The sequence below is a fragment of the Chlorocebus sabaeus genome, chromosome 10 (assembly GCF_047675955.1).
Source record: "Chlorocebus sabaeus isolate Y175 chromosome 10, mChlSab1.0.hap1, whole genome shotgun sequence".
Taxonomy (NCBI): Eukaryota; Metazoa; Chordata; class Mammalia; order Primates; family Cercopithecidae; genus Chlorocebus; species Chlorocebus sabaeus.
In genome coordinates, this window is record NC_132913.1 from 87,985,050 (window position 1) to 88,003,030 (window position 17,981).

A 17,981-nucleotide genomic window follows, 5' to 3' on the forward strand; every position below is an offset into this window, starting at 1 on the left:
TGGATATCCTTGTTAACTTTCTGTCTCGTTGATCTGTCTAATGTTGACAGTGGGGTGTTGAAGTCTCCCATTATTATTGTATGGGAGTCTAAGTCTCTTTGTAAGTCTCTAAGGACTTGCTTTATGAATCTGGATGCTCCTGTATTGGGTGCATATATATTTAGGATAGTTAGCTCTTCCTGTTGAATTGATCCCTTTACCATTATGTAATGGCCTTCTTTGTCTCTTTTGATCTTTGATGGTTTAAAGTCTGTTTTATCAAAGACTAGTATTGCAACCCCTGCTTTTTTTTGTTCTCCATCTGCTTGGTAGATCTTCCTCAATCCCTTTATTTTGAGCCTACGTATGTCTCTGCATGTGAGATGGGTCTCCTGAATACAGCAAACTGATGGGTCTTGACTCTTTATCCAGTTTGCCACTCTGTGTCTTTTAATTGGAGCATTTAGTCCATTTACATTTAAGGTTAATATTGTTATGTGTGAACTTCATCCTGCCATTGTGATATTAACTGCTTATTTTGCTCATTAGTTGATGCAGTTTTTTCCTAGCCTCGATGGTCTTTACATTTTGGCATGTTTTTGCAATGGCTGGTACCGGTTGTTCCTTTCCATGTTTCGTGCTTCCTTCAGGGTCTCTTGTAAGGCAGGCCTGCTGGTGACAAAATCTCTAAGCATTTGCTTATCTGTATAGGATTTTATTTCTCCTTCACTTATGAAACTTAGTTTGGCTGGATATGAAATTCTGGGTTTAAAATTCTTTTCTTTAAGAATGTTGAATATTGGCCCCCACTCTCTTCTGGCTTGTAGAGTTTCTGCCGAGAGATCTGCTGTTAGTCTGATGGGCTTCCCTTTGTGGGTAACCTGACCTTTCCCTCTGGCTGCCCTTAACATTTTTTCCTTCATTTCAACTTTGGTGAATCTGGCAATTATGTGTCTTGGAGTTGCTCTTCTCGAGGAGTATCTTTGTGGCGTTCTCTGTATTTCCTGAATTTGAATATTGGCCTGCCCTACTAGGTTGGGGAAGTTCTCCTGGATGATATCCTGAAGAGTGTTTTCCAACTTTGTTCCATTTTCCCCCTCACTTTCAGGCACCCCAATCAGACATAGATTTGGTCTTTTTACATAATCCCATACTTCTTGCAGGCTTTGTTCATTCCTTTTTCTTCTTTTTTCTTCAGATTTCTCTTCTCACTTCATTTCATTCATTTGATCCTCAATCGCTGATACTCTTTCTTCCAGTTGATCGAGTTGGTTACTGAAGCTTGTGCATTTGTCACGTATTTCTCGTGCCATGGTTTTCATCTCTGTCTGTTTGTTTATGGCCTTCTCTGCACTAATTATTCTAGTTATCAATTCTTCCACTCTTTTTTCAAGATTTTTAGTTTCTTTGCACTGGGTACGTAATTTCTCCTTTAGCTCTGAGAAGTTTGATGGACTGAAGCCTTCTTCTCTCATCTCGTCAAAGTCATTCTCCGTCCAGCTTTGATCCGTTCCTGGCGATGAGCTGAGTTCCTTTGCAGGGGGAGATGCGCTCTTCTTGCCTTTGATGGGTACTTGTTAACAGTAGAAGGTATTTTTAAAATTAGAATTCTTTTTTAAAAAATTATTATGGATATGTAAAAGTTGTACATGTTTATGGGGTATATGTGATATTTTCATACAAGCATATACAATATGTAATGATCAAATCAGAGTAAATGGTGTCCATCACCTCAAACATTTATCATGTATTTGTGTTAGGAACATTCTAATCATACTCTCTTTGTTCTTTTGAAATACACAATAAAATATTGTTAACTGTAGTCACCCTATTGTGCTACCAAACACTAGATCTTATTCCTTCTATCTAACTGTACTTTGGACGCCTTCTTTATATCCCCCTCTCCACTACCCCTTCCAGCTTCTGGTAACCTTCATTTTACTCTTTATCTCCATGAGTCCATTTTTTTTTTTTTAGCTCCCACATATGAGCAAAAGCATGTGATATTTATCTTTCTGTGCCTGGCTTATTTCACTTAACAAAACATCCTCCTGTTCCATCCATGTTTTTGCAAATGACAGGATCTCATTACTTTTTACAGCTGAATGATATTTCATTGTGTATATGTACAGCATTTTCTTTTTCCAGTGTTAAAAGAAAACATCAGACAAATTAAATTTAATAGAGTTTAATTGAGCAAGGAAAAAAAATGATTCATAAATTGGGCAGCCTCCAGAGTCACAGCAGATTTAGAGAGACTCTAGGGATGCCTTGTGGTCAGAGCAAATTTATAGACAAAAAAAGGAAAGTGATGTACAGCAATGGAAGTGAGCTACAGAAACAGCTGGATTCAGCTGGGTTGGTTACAGGTTGGCTTTCTGAACACAGTTTGAACAGTCAGCAGTGTATGAGTGGTTGAAGTGTGGCTGCTGGGATTGGCTGGGACTCAACTACTGTTGCAGTAGCATACTTCTAAGTCAGGTTTTCAGTCTTGTCTATTGCTAAGTTAGGTTACTGTTCCTCCACAAGAACTCAAATATAGAAGTATGGACATTTCTCAGGCCATATTTAGTTCAATTTAACACCATTTATGTGTTGGTGGACACTTATTAATAGATTGATTCCATACCTTAGCTATTGTAAATAGTGCTGCAATGAACATAGGAGTGAAGATATCTCTTTGATATACTGGTTTCCTTTCTTTTGGGTATATCCCTAGCAGTGGGATTGCTGGATCATATGGTAGCTCTATTTTTAGTTGTTTGAGGAACCTCCAAACAGTTCTGCATACTGGTTGTACTGAGATTCCCACCAACAGTGTATGAGGGTTCTCCTTTCTTAACAGAAGGTATTAATTAAGTCATTTTACTCTCTAAATCCTGTTTTCTTTATCTGTGAACTAGAAAGTATAATTTAGAGGAACAAGTAAAATACTCTGAAGCCATGTTCATGTGAGTTTTGGTCCTTACTGTAACTAATTAATTGTGTGACCTTGGGTGATTTTCCTGACTTTTCTTCATCTTCAAAATTAGGGTAATAATGGTATCTACTTTAGAGGATGGTTATGAGAATAAATGAATAGTCATAATAATAGGTGTCTTTCAGCCATAAACTTAATGACTTTCTTTCTCGTTAAGATCTTATCCCACACTTGACTCATCCCCTTAACAGTCACAAAAGCACTTTATGCTGTACTGGTCAGATTTCTTTCTCTCAAATCTTGATAGTACAGATGACAGGTTTGTTAAGTAGTACCCTGCAGCAAGCTTGTACTGGCTCATAAAAACCAGTAATAAATTTTGCTTGTACTGGCTCGTGAAAACCAATGATAAATTTTCAGGAATTTTGCAAGCCAGTCTTGGAACACAGCCATTATTAAAAATTAAACTATATAAACTTACAATTAAATAATTTATAAAATAATATCAGCCATAGTGGAAATATTTATACTACAAAAATTGACAGAAAATACAAATCAGTTAAATATTCCCCAGCATATTTACAACATGTTAACATGCCACATCTGAAACAACTTGCCATCTAGCAATAAGTCCAACACAGCCATACTTTCCTCTCACATTTGAACAATAGCTCTTTGTTCAAATGGCTATTTTCCTTTGAGCCACAGGTGAAGTCTTTGGCTTTCATTTTAGGAGCCATGCTGTTTGGAAAATGTTTATTTGAAAACATTTGAATCACACTCAAGCCGGCTAGCTGAGCACCCTGAGAGGCATAGGACTGACACAGAGGTCCCCCAGAGCCGTGGCTCACATCTGTATCTTTGAGGCATAGGGTCTCTGTATAGAGTAGACAAAGTACATAGCCATTTCTCACTCTCCTTTTTCTTTGTTTTGTATGTTCTGTCATTATATTTGAGTGTATAAAGTTATATGTGCATAAATTATGTGACTAGCATGCTGCTAAATAGCACTTCACCATTCTCAAAGCATTCATATTGATTGTGGTATTTAATTAATAACAACTTCTATCATATAGATGGAGAAAGGTATAAAAATGACTTGCCAGAGACTACATTAAATGATTTGTACACCTTCATTCATTTATTCCTATAACCATCCTGTAAAGTAGATACCATTATTATCCTAATTTTAAAAATGAAGAAAAGTCAAGTAAATCACTCAAGGTCACACAATGAATGAGTTGAAGTAAGGACTAAAACTCACATGAACATGGCTTCAGAGCATTTTACTTCTTCCCCTAAATTATACTTCCTACTTCACAGATAAAGAAACGAGGATCTAGAGAGTAAAGTGACTTAATTAATACCTGCCACTAGGCTGTTCTTGAGGACAAAAATAATATGCATATGGTTCCAAGAAATAAAAGTGTTTTTCTTCCAGGATACACCTTTCATCTTTTACCCTGAAGTTGTTTCTGGAAAGCTAAATATATAAGCTCCACTGCTTATTCTTGTTCAAGGTAGAGAAGCAAGAGGTCTAAAGCATGAATGATGTACATTGTCTCCCAGGAAAGACTTGCCAAGTGTCATGGCACGCAGTGTGGATTCTGCAGCCCAGGGATGGTGATGTCCGTCTACACACTGCTGAGGAATCACCCGGAGCCAACCCCTGAGCAGATCACCAAAGCTCTGGGAGGTGAGCGTTCTTGAACCTCTGCAGGCAGAGCCCAGGTTAGAAAGTGCCCAAGTAACTAAAGAAGGGTGTCCCAGGCCATGGAGAGAAGTTGTAGCACAGCTTTGGGGTTCCAGGCACCTGGCCAACAGGTAGGCCTCTGTAGTAACTGTCTTGACGCAAGTCCTTTCTACTTTGCCTTAGCAACAGTGATGCCAGAAATTGGGGTGACACTGGTTTCCTCACAAAACTTTTTCCTCTAGTAAAGCCCTTTGTAACTCCGCAAAGGCATTGAAATGGGCTGTTTCTAATACTTTTAACACAATATTTTCCAAATGTGGAAATTTGGATAGTGTGGAAGAATAGAATGTTACTGTTTTTTTGTTTGTTTGTTTGAGACAGAGCTTTGCTCTTGTTGCCCAGGCTGGAGTGCAATGATGCAATGCTAGAGTTATAAATGTTAGGTTTACTGATAATCTTCATGTTCATATTTTAAGAAAAACAATAATATAAAATAAAATTCAAAGAAATGTAATTAGTATAAGCACATAAATTCTCAAATGATTAACTGGTTCAAATCATTGTTTCATTTAATCTTGTCTTTTCAAGACTAAGGGAATAGAAGAGAATTTTTGAATTTTTTTTTCTCAGAATCAGAAGAATTTCTGTAATGTGTATAATTAGCTTTCCTTAGTTCATGTCATGTAGTTATCTTCTAGGCATGGTAGCTCCTTCCTTCTACTCTAAAGAAGAATTCTAAGTTCACAGCCTTCTGTATTTTTTCTTTTTAGCAAAATGAAGAAACAGATTATAGTGTCTGCAGGCATTCTTGTATATGCAGTTTTTCCTAAATTATTCTCATTATAATGAAAAGAAAGGAGTATACCTGTTACTCAGGTTTCATATGACTCACTGCATCAGTTTCTACAACACTTTACTTACAGATGTTTAAACCTGCCCAGTTCTCACATTGTTTCTAGAATGTTTAATCTGTAATTGAACGTAATTTTATATTTACTTTTTGGTATAAAAATAATATACTCATATTACTCAAAATGTCCAAAAAATTAAAAAACAAGGAAAAACTCATTCATAATTCTGCCACCAAGACACAACCACTGTCAAATACATCTGTGTTTTCAGTCTTTTTTTTATATATCGGTTTTGTTGCTTATTTTAAACACTTGTGACCATTATATATACATTTTTTAATTATATGTACAATTTAATAGTATAAGTATTTTCCAATGTTATTAAAACCTCTTCATTTATATCATTCTTACTGGCTGAAAAATATGAAGACTTTTTTTTAAAAGACAGTGATTTCCCTCACCCTTTCCACCATATGTTGGAATTGTTGACCGGTTAAAACAATACCAGGTACTTACTGAGCACCAACTGTGCTGTTCTGGAGAGGTTCAAAGACATCCAAGTCAACTTTACCTTCTTTAGGAGCTTAAGATTCATTGAGGGAGACATACACACATAAATGACCCTACTCCTCAAGCACAGGGGATGCTAGGTCTACAGAAAGATCCAGACAGTAAATGGTACAGCTCTGGCCTGGGGTTTAGAGCCAACCCCATGGAGAAGGGGAATGGATGTCTTGAAGAATGTTTCCAGTCCCTCTTCCCCTAAGAAAGCACTTGAGCTGGGCGCAGTGGCTCACACCTGTAATCCCAGCACTTTGGGGTGCTGAGGCGGGTGGATCACCTGAGGTCAGGCGTTCGAGACCATCCTGGCTAACATGGTGAAACCTCGTTTCTACTAAAAATACAAAAAATTGGCACAAGTATACATATGTAACAAACCTGCACGTTATGCACATGTACCCTAGAACTTAAAGTATAATAATAATAATAATAAATAAATTTTTAAAAAATACAAAAAATTAGCCAGACGTGGTAGCACGCACCTGTAATCTCAGCTACTCGGAAGGCTGAGGCAGGAGAATCACTTGAACCCAGGAGGCAGAGGTTGCAGTGAGCCAAGATTGCGCCATTGCACTCCAGCTTGGGCAACAAGAGTGAAAAGAAAAAAGAAAGCAAGCACTTGAAGAAGAAGAGACTACATGAGAAAGGCTTGACTAAGTGCCACACATGAGATGTTATAGGGTGGCAAGTATGCGAGTTATAGGGTGGTAAGTATGTGATGTTATAGGGTGGCAGGTATGCCACTGAACTGGAAATAAGACAAGAAGGAAAAAAAGCTTTGTGGTATTTAAGAAAGAAAATGTAATCACAAGGTCTATTTTTGAAGAATATCTCCAGGGGAAACATTTGTTCCAAAGAACAAACTGGCCGGGTTTAGGGAATAAAAAAGAATCTAATTACTAGCATAGTTATTTCTCTGAAAACATTAAGGACAGATATGCAATATATTCCTCTGTTATTCATTAAAACGTGATCCCTTCTTAATCAGGTAATTTGTGCCGCTGCACTGGATACCGACCGATTGTAGAAAGTGGAAAAACTTTCTGTGTGGTAAGTTTTAAAAAAATTTCATTCTATTGCCTTAATATATTAATGAACCTTTGCATAAAATAATCTATTTCATTCAATAATTTCTAAAATAGCCCAACATTGAACTTTCTAATCACTGAAATTGCTTAAATGCCCACTGTTGGTATTTTCTTTAATCAACTCTTAGCATCTATCTTGTTTATAGCCCCAAATTTGGCGCTTTCCTAAGAAGTATAGTATATTGCCCATGACTTCAAGAAATGAATACTCTATTGAAGAAAATGAAACAGAAATAATAAAAGTGTAATTTAAAAGCAAGATTTTAAAAGTTCAATGTATCCTATATATTATATACATAAATTTCAAAGGAACCTGGATTAAATAGAATTAATAAATGAGAAGAAGAGAGACAGAGGGGACTTCTTGAAGAAGGGGAGTTTTGAGCTAGGTCCTAAAGGAAGTAATAGAAATGAATGGCTGAAGAAAGGTCAGTAGAAAATTCCAACAAAATAAAATGTATGAAAGTAGGAAAAAGAAAGCTAACCAAGGTTCCAATAAGAAATTGATGCGACTGGCTGGGCACGGTGGCTCACACCTATAATTCTAGCATGTTGGGAGGCTGAGGTGGGTGGATTACCTGAGGTCAGGAGTTCAAGACCAGCCTGGTCAACATGGTAAAACCCCTTCTCCACTAAAAGCACAAACAATTAGCCGGGCATGGTGGCGCATGCCTGTAATCCCAGTTACTCGGGAGGCTGAGGCAGGAGAATTGCTTGAACCCTGAGGGCAGAGGTTGCAGTGAGCCGAGATCGTGCCACTTCACTCCAGCCTGGGCAAAGGATTATAACTCCATCAGAAAGAGAAAGAAAAAAACAGAAAGAGAGAGAGAGAGAGAGAGAGAGAGAGAGAGAGAGAGAAAGAAAGAAAGAAAGAAAGAAAGAAAGAAAGAAAGAAAGAAAGAAAGAAAGAAAGAAAGAAAGAAAGAAAGAAAGAAAGAAAGGAAGGAAGGAAGGAAGGAAGGAAGGAAGGAAGGAAGGAAGGAAGGAGGAAGGAAGGAAGGAAGGAAGGAAGGAAGGAAGGAAGGAAGGAAGGAAGGAAGGAAAGAAGGAGAAGGGAAGGGAAGGGAAGGGAAAAGGGAAGGGAAGGAGGGAGGAAGGAAGGAAGGGAAGGAAGGAAGGAGAAAGGAAGGAAGGAAGAAAGGAAGTAAGGAAGGAAAGAAGGAAGGGAGGGAGGGAGGGAGGGAGGAAGGGGGGAGAGAGAGAGAGAGAGAGAGAGAGAGAGAGAGAAAGATGCAACGGAAGCATTGGAGAGAAAGAAGATACTGCTTGGAGCTAAGAACTTTAGCCTTGGCTGGGCGTGGTGGCTCCTGCCTGTAATCCCAGCACTTTGGAAGGCTGAGGCAAGCAGATCACTTTACATCAGTTCGAGACCAGTCTGGCCAACATGGTGAAATCCCACCTCCACCAAAAAATACAAAAATTAGCTGGATGTGGTGGTGCCCACCTGTAGTTCCAGCTACTCAGGAGACTGAGGTGGGAGAATCTCTTGAACCCAGGAGATGGAGGTTGCAATGAGCCAAGATGGCATGACTGCACTCCAGCCTGGACGACAGAGTGAGACCCGTCTCAAAAAAAAAAGAAAGGAAAATAAATGTAGCCTTAGAGCTGATAAACAACACATAGTCACTGTCTGTTTGCAAACCAGGAGTAACACAATGACAACAGTATTTCAGGAGGAGAATTCTTGGCACCTGCCGACAGGAAGGATAAGCCTAGGGAGATGTGCTGGGAGGTGAGGGCATGGACAAGTGCAGTACCCCACGCATGAGGAGTGACAACCCAGACCAGTGTGGCATATGTAGGGACAGAAAGATAACTTCCCAGAAAGGAATTGCCAGAATCATAACCACCAGACAGTGAAGAGTGCAGTGAGAAAGGAATCCAAGTCGCCTGCAAAGTTCAGAGATTGAGGAACAAAATAGGACAAAAGAAGGTGGGGAAAAAAAATTTCATATAAAAGGAGACAGAGTCATACTTTTTTTTTTTTTTTTTTTTTTTTTTGAGACTGGGTCTCTCTCTCTCTGTTTTGAACTCCTGGGCTCAAGCCATCCACCCACCTCAACATTGCAAAGTGCTGAGATTACAGGCGTGAGCCACTGCACTTGACCAAGACATACTTTTGAGAAGGTTTCAGTTAGGAAAATTAATTTGATACAATTTTTGTTAACCAAAAACAATTCTAGGTGCACCAGGCCATTCCAAGTACTTTGAAGTCTTTGGGGAAAAAAATGTACTTTTTATGCCAGTAAAGAAGAATTTCAAGAAATTTTACAAACTACAGGCTAGTTTATTTTAAATCCTGGGCAAGATACTATTTATTTTAAAACATGTGAATAGCCAATATTTCACCATTTTGACCTACAAAAAATAGCAACTTCTTCATATGATTTGCACAGCATTGTCACAAAATCCAAATCCCTTCTTAACTTTGTAGAAAATTACCTTTCAGGCTGGGCGCAGTGGCTTACACCTGTAATCCCAGCACTTTGGGAGGCCGAAGTGGGTGAATCACTTGAGGCCAGGAGTTTGAGACCGGCCTGGTCAAGATGGTAAAACCCCGTCTCTACCCAAAAATGCAAAAATTAGCCAGGCATGGTGATGCACACCTCTAGTCCCAACTACTCAGGAGGCTGAGACAGGAGAATCACTTTAACCCAGGAGACAGAAGTTACAGTGAGCCAAGATCGTGCCACTGCACTCCAGCCTGGCGCAACAGAGCAAGACTCTGTCTAAAAAAAACAAAAAGAAAGAAAAAGAAAATGACTTTTCAACTAAAGGTGTCAGCTGCTGCTTTTGCAGCAGTTCTTATGTGTCACACACTGTGTCAAACTTTTCTCATATTTAAATCTAACAAACCTGATTAGGATGGCTCTTACTATCCTAATTTAACAAGCTCAACCCAGCTTGTATGTGTTAAAGCAGGAACTAGAACCCAGGTCCCTCTGATGCCATGTAAGAAGCACGGTGTCTCCAAATCATCACAGATCATTAGACAACTTGTTTGCACATTGAACAGGGCAAACAAGGATAATTAGTCTGGCTGGGCGCGGTGGCTCACACCTGTAATCCCATCATTTTGAGAGGCCAAGGCTGGCGGATCACTGAGTCTGCAAGTTTGAGACCAGCCTGGCCAAGATGGTTAAACCCTGTCTCTACAAAAAATGCAAAAATTAGCCAGGCATGGTGGTGCGCACCTGTAATCCCAGCTGCTCCGGAGGCTGAGGTGGGAGGATTGCTTGAGCCCATGAGGTCGAAGCTGCAGTGAGCTGAGATCATGCCACTGCACTCCAGCCTGGGCAACAGACTCAGACCCTGTCTCAATAAATAAATAAACAATCTGATAGTTGTAACTGACAAATGAATTCAGGCTGAAAATACTACTATGGGTCTGCATGACTGTCTTGAAAATTAAGGTTAAATGGTTTGGGACTTGAATCATCCAAATAATTCAGAATGACTCTAATACCCAAATGAACTTAGGTTTTCAGTTATTTATATGTGTGTATAGAAAGTCTTAAAGGCAGTTTTTCTTCCCGGGACTCTATTAAAGATACATGCTGTATCACCAGTAAGATAAAGAAGAGCAATCTCTTTGGGTTTTGGGGGTAGATTGGTTTTGGGAGGTTTTTTTTAGAGATGGGGCCTTGCTATGTCACCCAGGGTGGAGTACAGTGGCTATTGACTGGCGTGATCATAGCTCACCAGAGCCTCAAACTCCCACGCTCAAGTAATCCTCCCGTCTCAGCCTCCTGGGTTGCTGGAATTATAGGTGCACGCCACTGCACTCAGTGTTTGGGTTTTTCAGTTACCATATTACAACTCTATTCCATGTATTTCACTTCTAGTAGGAAGCCTTAGCTGACTGACTCCACCCACCCACCTCGAACCTCTTTTGTCTTCCCCTGAGACTTGAGTGACACCGTTTATAAGACTCTATCATGAGCTTGGTGGCACATTCCCTATAATTTTTTCTAATTGTTAAATGACAATATAGCTTGTTACTTTCCCCATCAGGTACTCAAGTAGGTGTTTAAAGAATCAACCAATGAATTTTATTTAAACTGCTTTACCTCCTAAGGAATCAACTGTTTGTGAACTGAAAGGATCAGGAAAATGTTGCATGGATCAAGAAGATGGGTCTTTGGTGAATAGATGGGAAAAAGTAAGTATCTGGTTTTTCCACCTCCCTTGGGATTGACTGAGAAATACCCACATAAATCCAAATTCATTCAAGGTTTCTATTCTTTTCAGTGAATAAAGTACAAACTAAGTGAATACAAGGCATAAATATCTTAAAGATCTCCCGAAATTGGCCAACCCATGACTCCCGTAAGACTAGTCACCACGGAAGGCTGTTTTCCTTCAGTACAACTTTTTGTGGCTTCATCTGAGTTTGCCAGTCACTTCCCCACACACACCCCCAAATCAACAATCACTAAGGGTCTAAGCAATGGTGCACTTTCATGCTTTTGGCAGATGAAATCCACAAATATCTGAGACCCAGCACAGGAGTTTAAAATCTTTGCCAATTCCTGGCACCAGAGGAGGAAAATCAGAATCCAGTTAATCTTCAGGGGAAACCAACCCACGGTCCTCTGAGGGTGAAAAAAATTTCATTCAGGAACGACCTATGGTTCTGGCTCCTCCATTTTGTGTTGGGGGTGTCAGAGGTAGAGGCCCTCACTCTGAAGTCTCACAGTTCCCGTACCTCTCTCAGTAACTCTAAAGTTCCATTTGTATTTTGTTTTGTTTTGTTGAGATGTGCACCAAACTGTACGATGAAGATGAATTCCAGCCCTTGGATCCATCCCAGGAGCCTATATTCCCTCCTGAACTCATAGTAAGATACTTTACTTTTGTTGTCTCATAACATGGTGTTGTATATGCCTTTTTGTATTACACTATAGAATTACCCAGTTTTAGACATTAAAATTTGGAAGCGTGTCCAACGCGACAATGGAGCAATAACCTATTTTTAGAAACTTGTTCAGTTCTCCTATAAATAATTTAAAGCTGGCCGCTTAGAAGAATGGTGCTGCCAGGACCTCAGAGATGCTTTGGTTCAACCCCCTCTGCTGAAGATCCTGAGGTTAAAGTGTAGGTGACTTTCTCAAAGTCACACAGTGTAAGATATCTTACAGGCATTTTGGAAGTTTGGTGAAGTAAAAATCAAATGATACTTAGAATAATGGCATCACACTATTCATACAATTAACCTCTATGGTTTCCACTCAGTGGAAAGAGGGAAAGAAAAATAATATAAGTACTGTGGTATGCCCACCATTCCATTCCATGACTATGCCTTGGAGAGAGTATGAGATGAGAGATGGGATTCTACTAGCTTCTCAGAAGGTTTCAGTCCCCATATACCATGCATAGTGTGAGAACTTGGACACCCCAGGTGTAAGTCTGGTATTTTTAAATTGTAGATATAGATATAGATGTATACATGTGTATATACGAGGGGTCTTCAACAAGTTCACGAAAAATTCATATTATGAAAAAACTGTACATGGATTTCAACTTTTTTTTCACCAAAGTAAACTCCTACTAACTTGTTATAACACAGCTGAATAAGATCTAGTCTGAGGCACTAAAAAGAATATCATATCTGTTTAAAAAGAGCCCAAGTAACATGAATTCTACTAAAACTGAAGCAAGAACAAACATCAAATTTAGGGTGAAGCTTAGGTGGAAAATGGTGAAGTCATCAATGCTTTACAAAAAGTTTATGAGGACAATGCCCTCATATAAATCAACAGTTTACAAAAGGATAACTTGTTTTAAGAAAGGACAAGATGATGTTGAAGCTGTAGCAGCACACCACCCACATCAATTTTCAAAGAAAAAATTCATCTTATCTATGCTTTAATTGAAGAGGACTGATAGTTAACAGCACAAACAATAGCCAACACCATAGACACCTCGCATGGCCAACACCATAGACATCTCACATGGACAACACCATAGATAGCCCAGTTTACACAATCCTGACAGAAAAATTAAAGTTGAGCAAACTTTCCACTCAATGGGTACCAAAACCGTTAAGCCCAGATCAGCTACAGACAAGAGCAGAACTTTCAATGGAAATTTTAAACCAGTGGGATCAAGATCCTGAAGCAGTTCCTCAAAGAATTGTAGCAGGAAATGAAATGTGGCTTTACCAGTATGATCCCAAAGGCAAAACCTGATCAAAGCAATGGCTATCAAGAGGTGTAAGTGGCCCAGTCAAAGCTCAAGGGGACCAGTCAAGAGCAAAGGTCCTGGCAACAGTTTTTTGGGATGCTCAAGGCATTTTGCTTGTTGACTTTCTGGAGGACCAAAGAATGCTAACATCTGCTTATTAGGAGGGTGTTTTGGCATCCTCCTACGAGATTTTTGTCAAACTTTAGCAGGCAAATGCCCAGGAAATCTTCCCCGGAGAGTCCTTCTACACCACAGCAATGCTCCTGCTCATTCCTCTCATCAGACAAGGACATTGTGGGGAGAGTTTCGAAGGAAAGTCATTAGATATCCCCCTTACAGTCTTGATTTGGCTCCTTCTGACCTCTTTATGTTTCCTAATCTTAAAAAAAAAAAATCTGTAGGAGGCATCCATTTTTCTTCAATTAATAATGTAAACAGATTGCATTATTAAGATGATTATTTCCAAGACCCTCAGTTCTTGAGGGATGGACTAAATGGTTGGTATCATCACTTACAAAAGTGTCTTGTGATGGAGATTATGTTGAGAAATAAAGTGTATTTCTTATTTTTATTTTTTAATTCCATTTCTCCACAAACTTTATGAAGTACCTTCATATCTAAATATGTATGTGTGTATATGTATGTACATATATAAATACTTATACATGTATATATGTGTATATATACATATATATACTTGTATATATGTGTGTATACATATATATGTATATACACGTATATATGTATACACACACAAAACACACACATATATATACATTCCATTTGCACTATTCCTGGTGAAAGATTAAAGGATTATTTTAAGGTTAATTTTGCCTATAAGCAGTTTTGTCCTACAAAAAAAAAAAAACAAAAACAAAAACAAAAAAAACCACCTAATCCCCCAATCCCCAAAGATGAGTCCGCTCTGAGTCACTGTTAGAGTAGAACCAGAACCAGAAGCCTCTGATTTAACTCCCGACTAAGCCACTTTCACGGTACCATGCTGCTTCCTCTTCACATGCTCACTTCACAGACAGAGTTTATTCTATATCCAGTCATCAACAGACACCTGTCATGATGCTTATTCAGTGGTACCCACACAGATCTTATTAGTCTGGGTAATTTCAAACAGACCACCCTTTCCTGATCCCTAGAAGTTGGGATTCTTCAGAAAGCTAAAATGACCAGCAGCCTGCTTGGATGCCCAGAGCAGCAGATACACTCACAGCTTGTTGTTCAAGAGCCTTACTTGAAAACAAATTGGCTTTGCTTCTCTACAGAGAATGGCAGAAGATCCAAACAAGAGAAGGCTAACCTTCCAAGGGGAGAGAACCACATGGATCACCCCTGCGACCCTGAACGACCTTCTGGAGCTGAAAGCCAATTTCCCCAAAGCCCCGCTTGTCATGGGAAACACAGAATTGGGTAGGTGGTTGTTACCCATGTTCTTTAGTCTAGACTAAGTAACCCAAATATTTGTGTTTCTTTTTAAACTGTTCATCAATGCAATTCATTTTTATTAATGATATTTATGATCCTTTATAACGCTTTGGATCTTCTTTTGCAAATGAATCATTTAAGTCACAATTTGCCCTCTGGCTTATCAGTAAACGACATCTATTGGCATCCATTGTCTTCCTTTTCAAGCATTTCTGATTACTTTAAATACTTTTCCCTTCAGGACCCAGCATTAAATTCAAAAATGAATTCCATCCACTTTTTATTTCTCCACTTGGGCTTCCAGAACTACATTTTGTGAACACCACAGATGATGGTAAGCACCTTCTTTTTCAAATAAGATGTAATCTTTTGTGTTGGTGGGCTGTTGGTAATGGATTACATGCATTGGGCAAATTTGAGCAATTCATAGAATATCTGACCTCATTTATTCAGTCAAAGCTATTTATTGAGCACCTACTCTGTGTCTTCTATGATCTTTTCCAAACTGACCCATTCAGCTGCATCACTGAGTACTATATGTCATAGGAGCCACAGTGGTGGGAAGACGCCACATAGCTCAGCCAGTCGAGGGGTTGAACAAATAAGAAAATTGAAGACATTTGCTAGCCAGTAGCAAAGGTTCTTGCCACACATTACTCCCTCATTCACAAATTTGTCAAAGCTATTCCCACACCCACACACACTCACTCACACACTCACACACAAAAAGTCTGGGCCACAAGATTTGAAATATAACTGTGAACAACAGCCTTATTTATTTTTACACTCTTTTCACAGCTTACGAAATGGTTTCACATCTCTTATGTCTTGATCCTCATGATAACCCTGGGACGTGGACAAAGCAAGTAGCCTTGGTATTTCCATTATCCTACCAAAGATAAAGAACCAAAGGGCTTAGGTAGCTTCCCCCAGCATCACACAGCTAACGTATGGCCAAGTCAGGACTAAATCCTAGGTCCCCTCACTCCTTCCACACCATGCACTGAATAAGGCTGTCTGAAAAACATATCCCACCATCTGCTACCCACACTAAACCTTTAAATGGAGAACAGGCTATAGGAGCTAAAACTCCAATAAAACAGGGCTCTCTCAATGAGAAAATGGAAATCAAGTGGATAATGTCATGCTATCCCCTCTGACCTGCCAAGCTGAAGTCAGTCTGCTTGTTCATTTTTTTACCCATTGGAAAGTCTGTATTAACAGACTCATAGGAAGAGACAGAGCAAGGGGAGGCCAGCCAGGTATGGGAGAGGGTTGGGAGGATGGTGTGGGGGGTATTTAGTTATTTTTAGTTATTTTTTAAGTTGTTTTAAATAAATGTATTTAGTTAGTCGTTTTAGGTTTCGTTATTTTTAGAAGGACAGGGGAGGTGGAGCCTGTACAACTAGATCAGCGTTTCTCAACCTTTTCTTCATTGTCACCCCTGTAAGGAGTGATAGGCTTTGTTTCCCGAATCATCCCTCCCTGAAATTTTAATACCACAGGTAAACTGTATATCTGTTTATGTACATGTCCTTAGGTTACAGGTAGCCAAGTCCATGCATATTTGTGTCTTTCCACAGAGTCAGGCTTTTGTTGGTGCTATTTCAATCATAAAAGCCACTAGCTACACGGAGTTCCCAAGGAGGCAGTTCTCCTTAGTACCTCCCGTTCGCTCAGTAGTCAGAGCTGTGGGCACACAGGCTCAAGCCACTCCACAAGACAGTCAATATTGCAAACCATACAAAATAATACTTAGTCTATATGTAGATGTTGTAAGTTAAACATTCCACAGTGAAGTAACATTTAACCTCAAGAGGAAAAAGATGGACAAAAGGGCTAATGAACCAGTGCAGGGGGAGGGAAGAAGACAAAAGGAGTCATTCTCTGGGCTGGGCAGCCCGTTGGTCTTGCAGGGAAGAGTCTGAGGTGCCTTCAGGGCAGACGCTGAGTTTTTACGGTAAGTGACTGCAAGCTGATGTCAGTTAAAACTGCCGTTTCAAGCTACTGAAAGCCAAGTCTTTTATAGTCACAGAGTGTTCTGGCAAGAACGGATAGTGGAAGAGTGTGCTTGTTTATGTCGTTATCTGGTTGGACGTAGTCTTTATTTTTTTATTTGTTCACTAAACAAAACATCTTATCCTTGTTGGCAAAGTGCCTTATGAAATACAAAATGGAGTCTTCTTCTAAGACGGAGTTAGTTATGTCAAGGGTGTTGAATGCAAATAGGTGCTTTATATATAAGAAGAGTGAGATTTTGGGCTGGGCAAAGTGGCTTATGCCTGTAATCCCAACACTTTGGGAGGCTGAGATAGGCGGATTACTTGTGCCCATGAGTTTTAGACCAGACTGGGGAAACATAGTGAGACCCAGTCTTTACAAAAAATGTAAAAATTAGCCAAGCCTGGCTTGCATCTATACTCCCAGCTATGCCAAGAGGATTGCTTAAGCCTGGTAGTTGAAGGCTGCATTGAGTTGTGATCATCCCACTGCACTCCAGCCTGGCAACGGTACTGCCCCCATTGAAAATACATGGAGTAGATGACATCACTACTCAAATCATACTCTGTAAGCACACCCACAAACAAAACTCTGACCCAAGGCACAGGAAGGTATCTATTATTGTCATCTTTTTGATAAGAGAGCAATAGGAAGAGATGGCTGGGGAAGACAGGCTGATGGGCCACACACGTTGTGCAGGTCAGCTCCCACTTAGGCTTGGTGATCTTTAAAACATCTTGTAGGACCATGGCAGGAATTTTCATGTTGGATCAATTTATTCAGGAAAACTAAATTGGAAATAAAGAAAGTTATAAATTTCAGATATCTGTGGTTGATATGTGCTAAAATGTACGGCATACATGACTGTATACATGACTGGGGAAAAGGATTTGGTACTAAATATTTGGGAATAAAGCAAGCTGCTAGAAATATCTTTAATTATCTTTGGGTCTTGTCATTCTAAGTAAATAGGAAAAGAGGAGATATATTTAAAAGACCATTTACATGCAACCCCTTCTGGTTACAGTTCCTTTAAGCTGACATCTCACTACTGTGTTTTCAGGGGTGACAATAGGTGCGGGATACAGCCTAGCCCAGTTGAATGATGCCTTACATTTTATCGTTTCGGAGCAACCGAAGGAGAAGACTAAGACCCATCGAGCTCTGCTGAAGCATCTGAGGACACTTGCAGGAGCCCAGATTAGGAATATGGCCGTATGTTCTGTTGTTCTATGAGATAAGTCACAGTTATAGACAGTCAT

General features: G+C 39.5%; 1 protein-coding gene across 1 annotated transcript in view; it reads left to right on the plus strand.

Annotated features, from left to right (window-relative positions):
* The window catches only part of LOC103217617 (aldehyde oxidase 4-like), a 74,419-nt gene that overhangs the window by 13,400 nt on the left and 43,038 nt on the right, over positions 1-17,981 (plus strand). Inside the window, exons 5-11 of the mRNA XM_007965792.3 lie at positions 4,469-4,595; positions 6,993-7,054; positions 11,171-11,254; positions 11,852-11,932; positions 14,559-14,703; positions 14,960-15,052; positions 17,783-17,934. Of these exons, the coding sequence (XP_007963983.3) occupies positions 4,469-4,595; positions 6,993-7,054; positions 11,171-11,254; positions 11,852-11,932; positions 14,559-14,703; positions 14,960-15,052; positions 17,783-17,934 (744 nt within the window). The remainder of the gene's footprint in view (positions 1-4,468; positions 4,596-6,992; positions 7,055-11,170; positions 11,255-11,851; positions 11,933-14,558; positions 14,704-14,959; positions 15,053-17,782; positions 17,935-17,981) is intronic.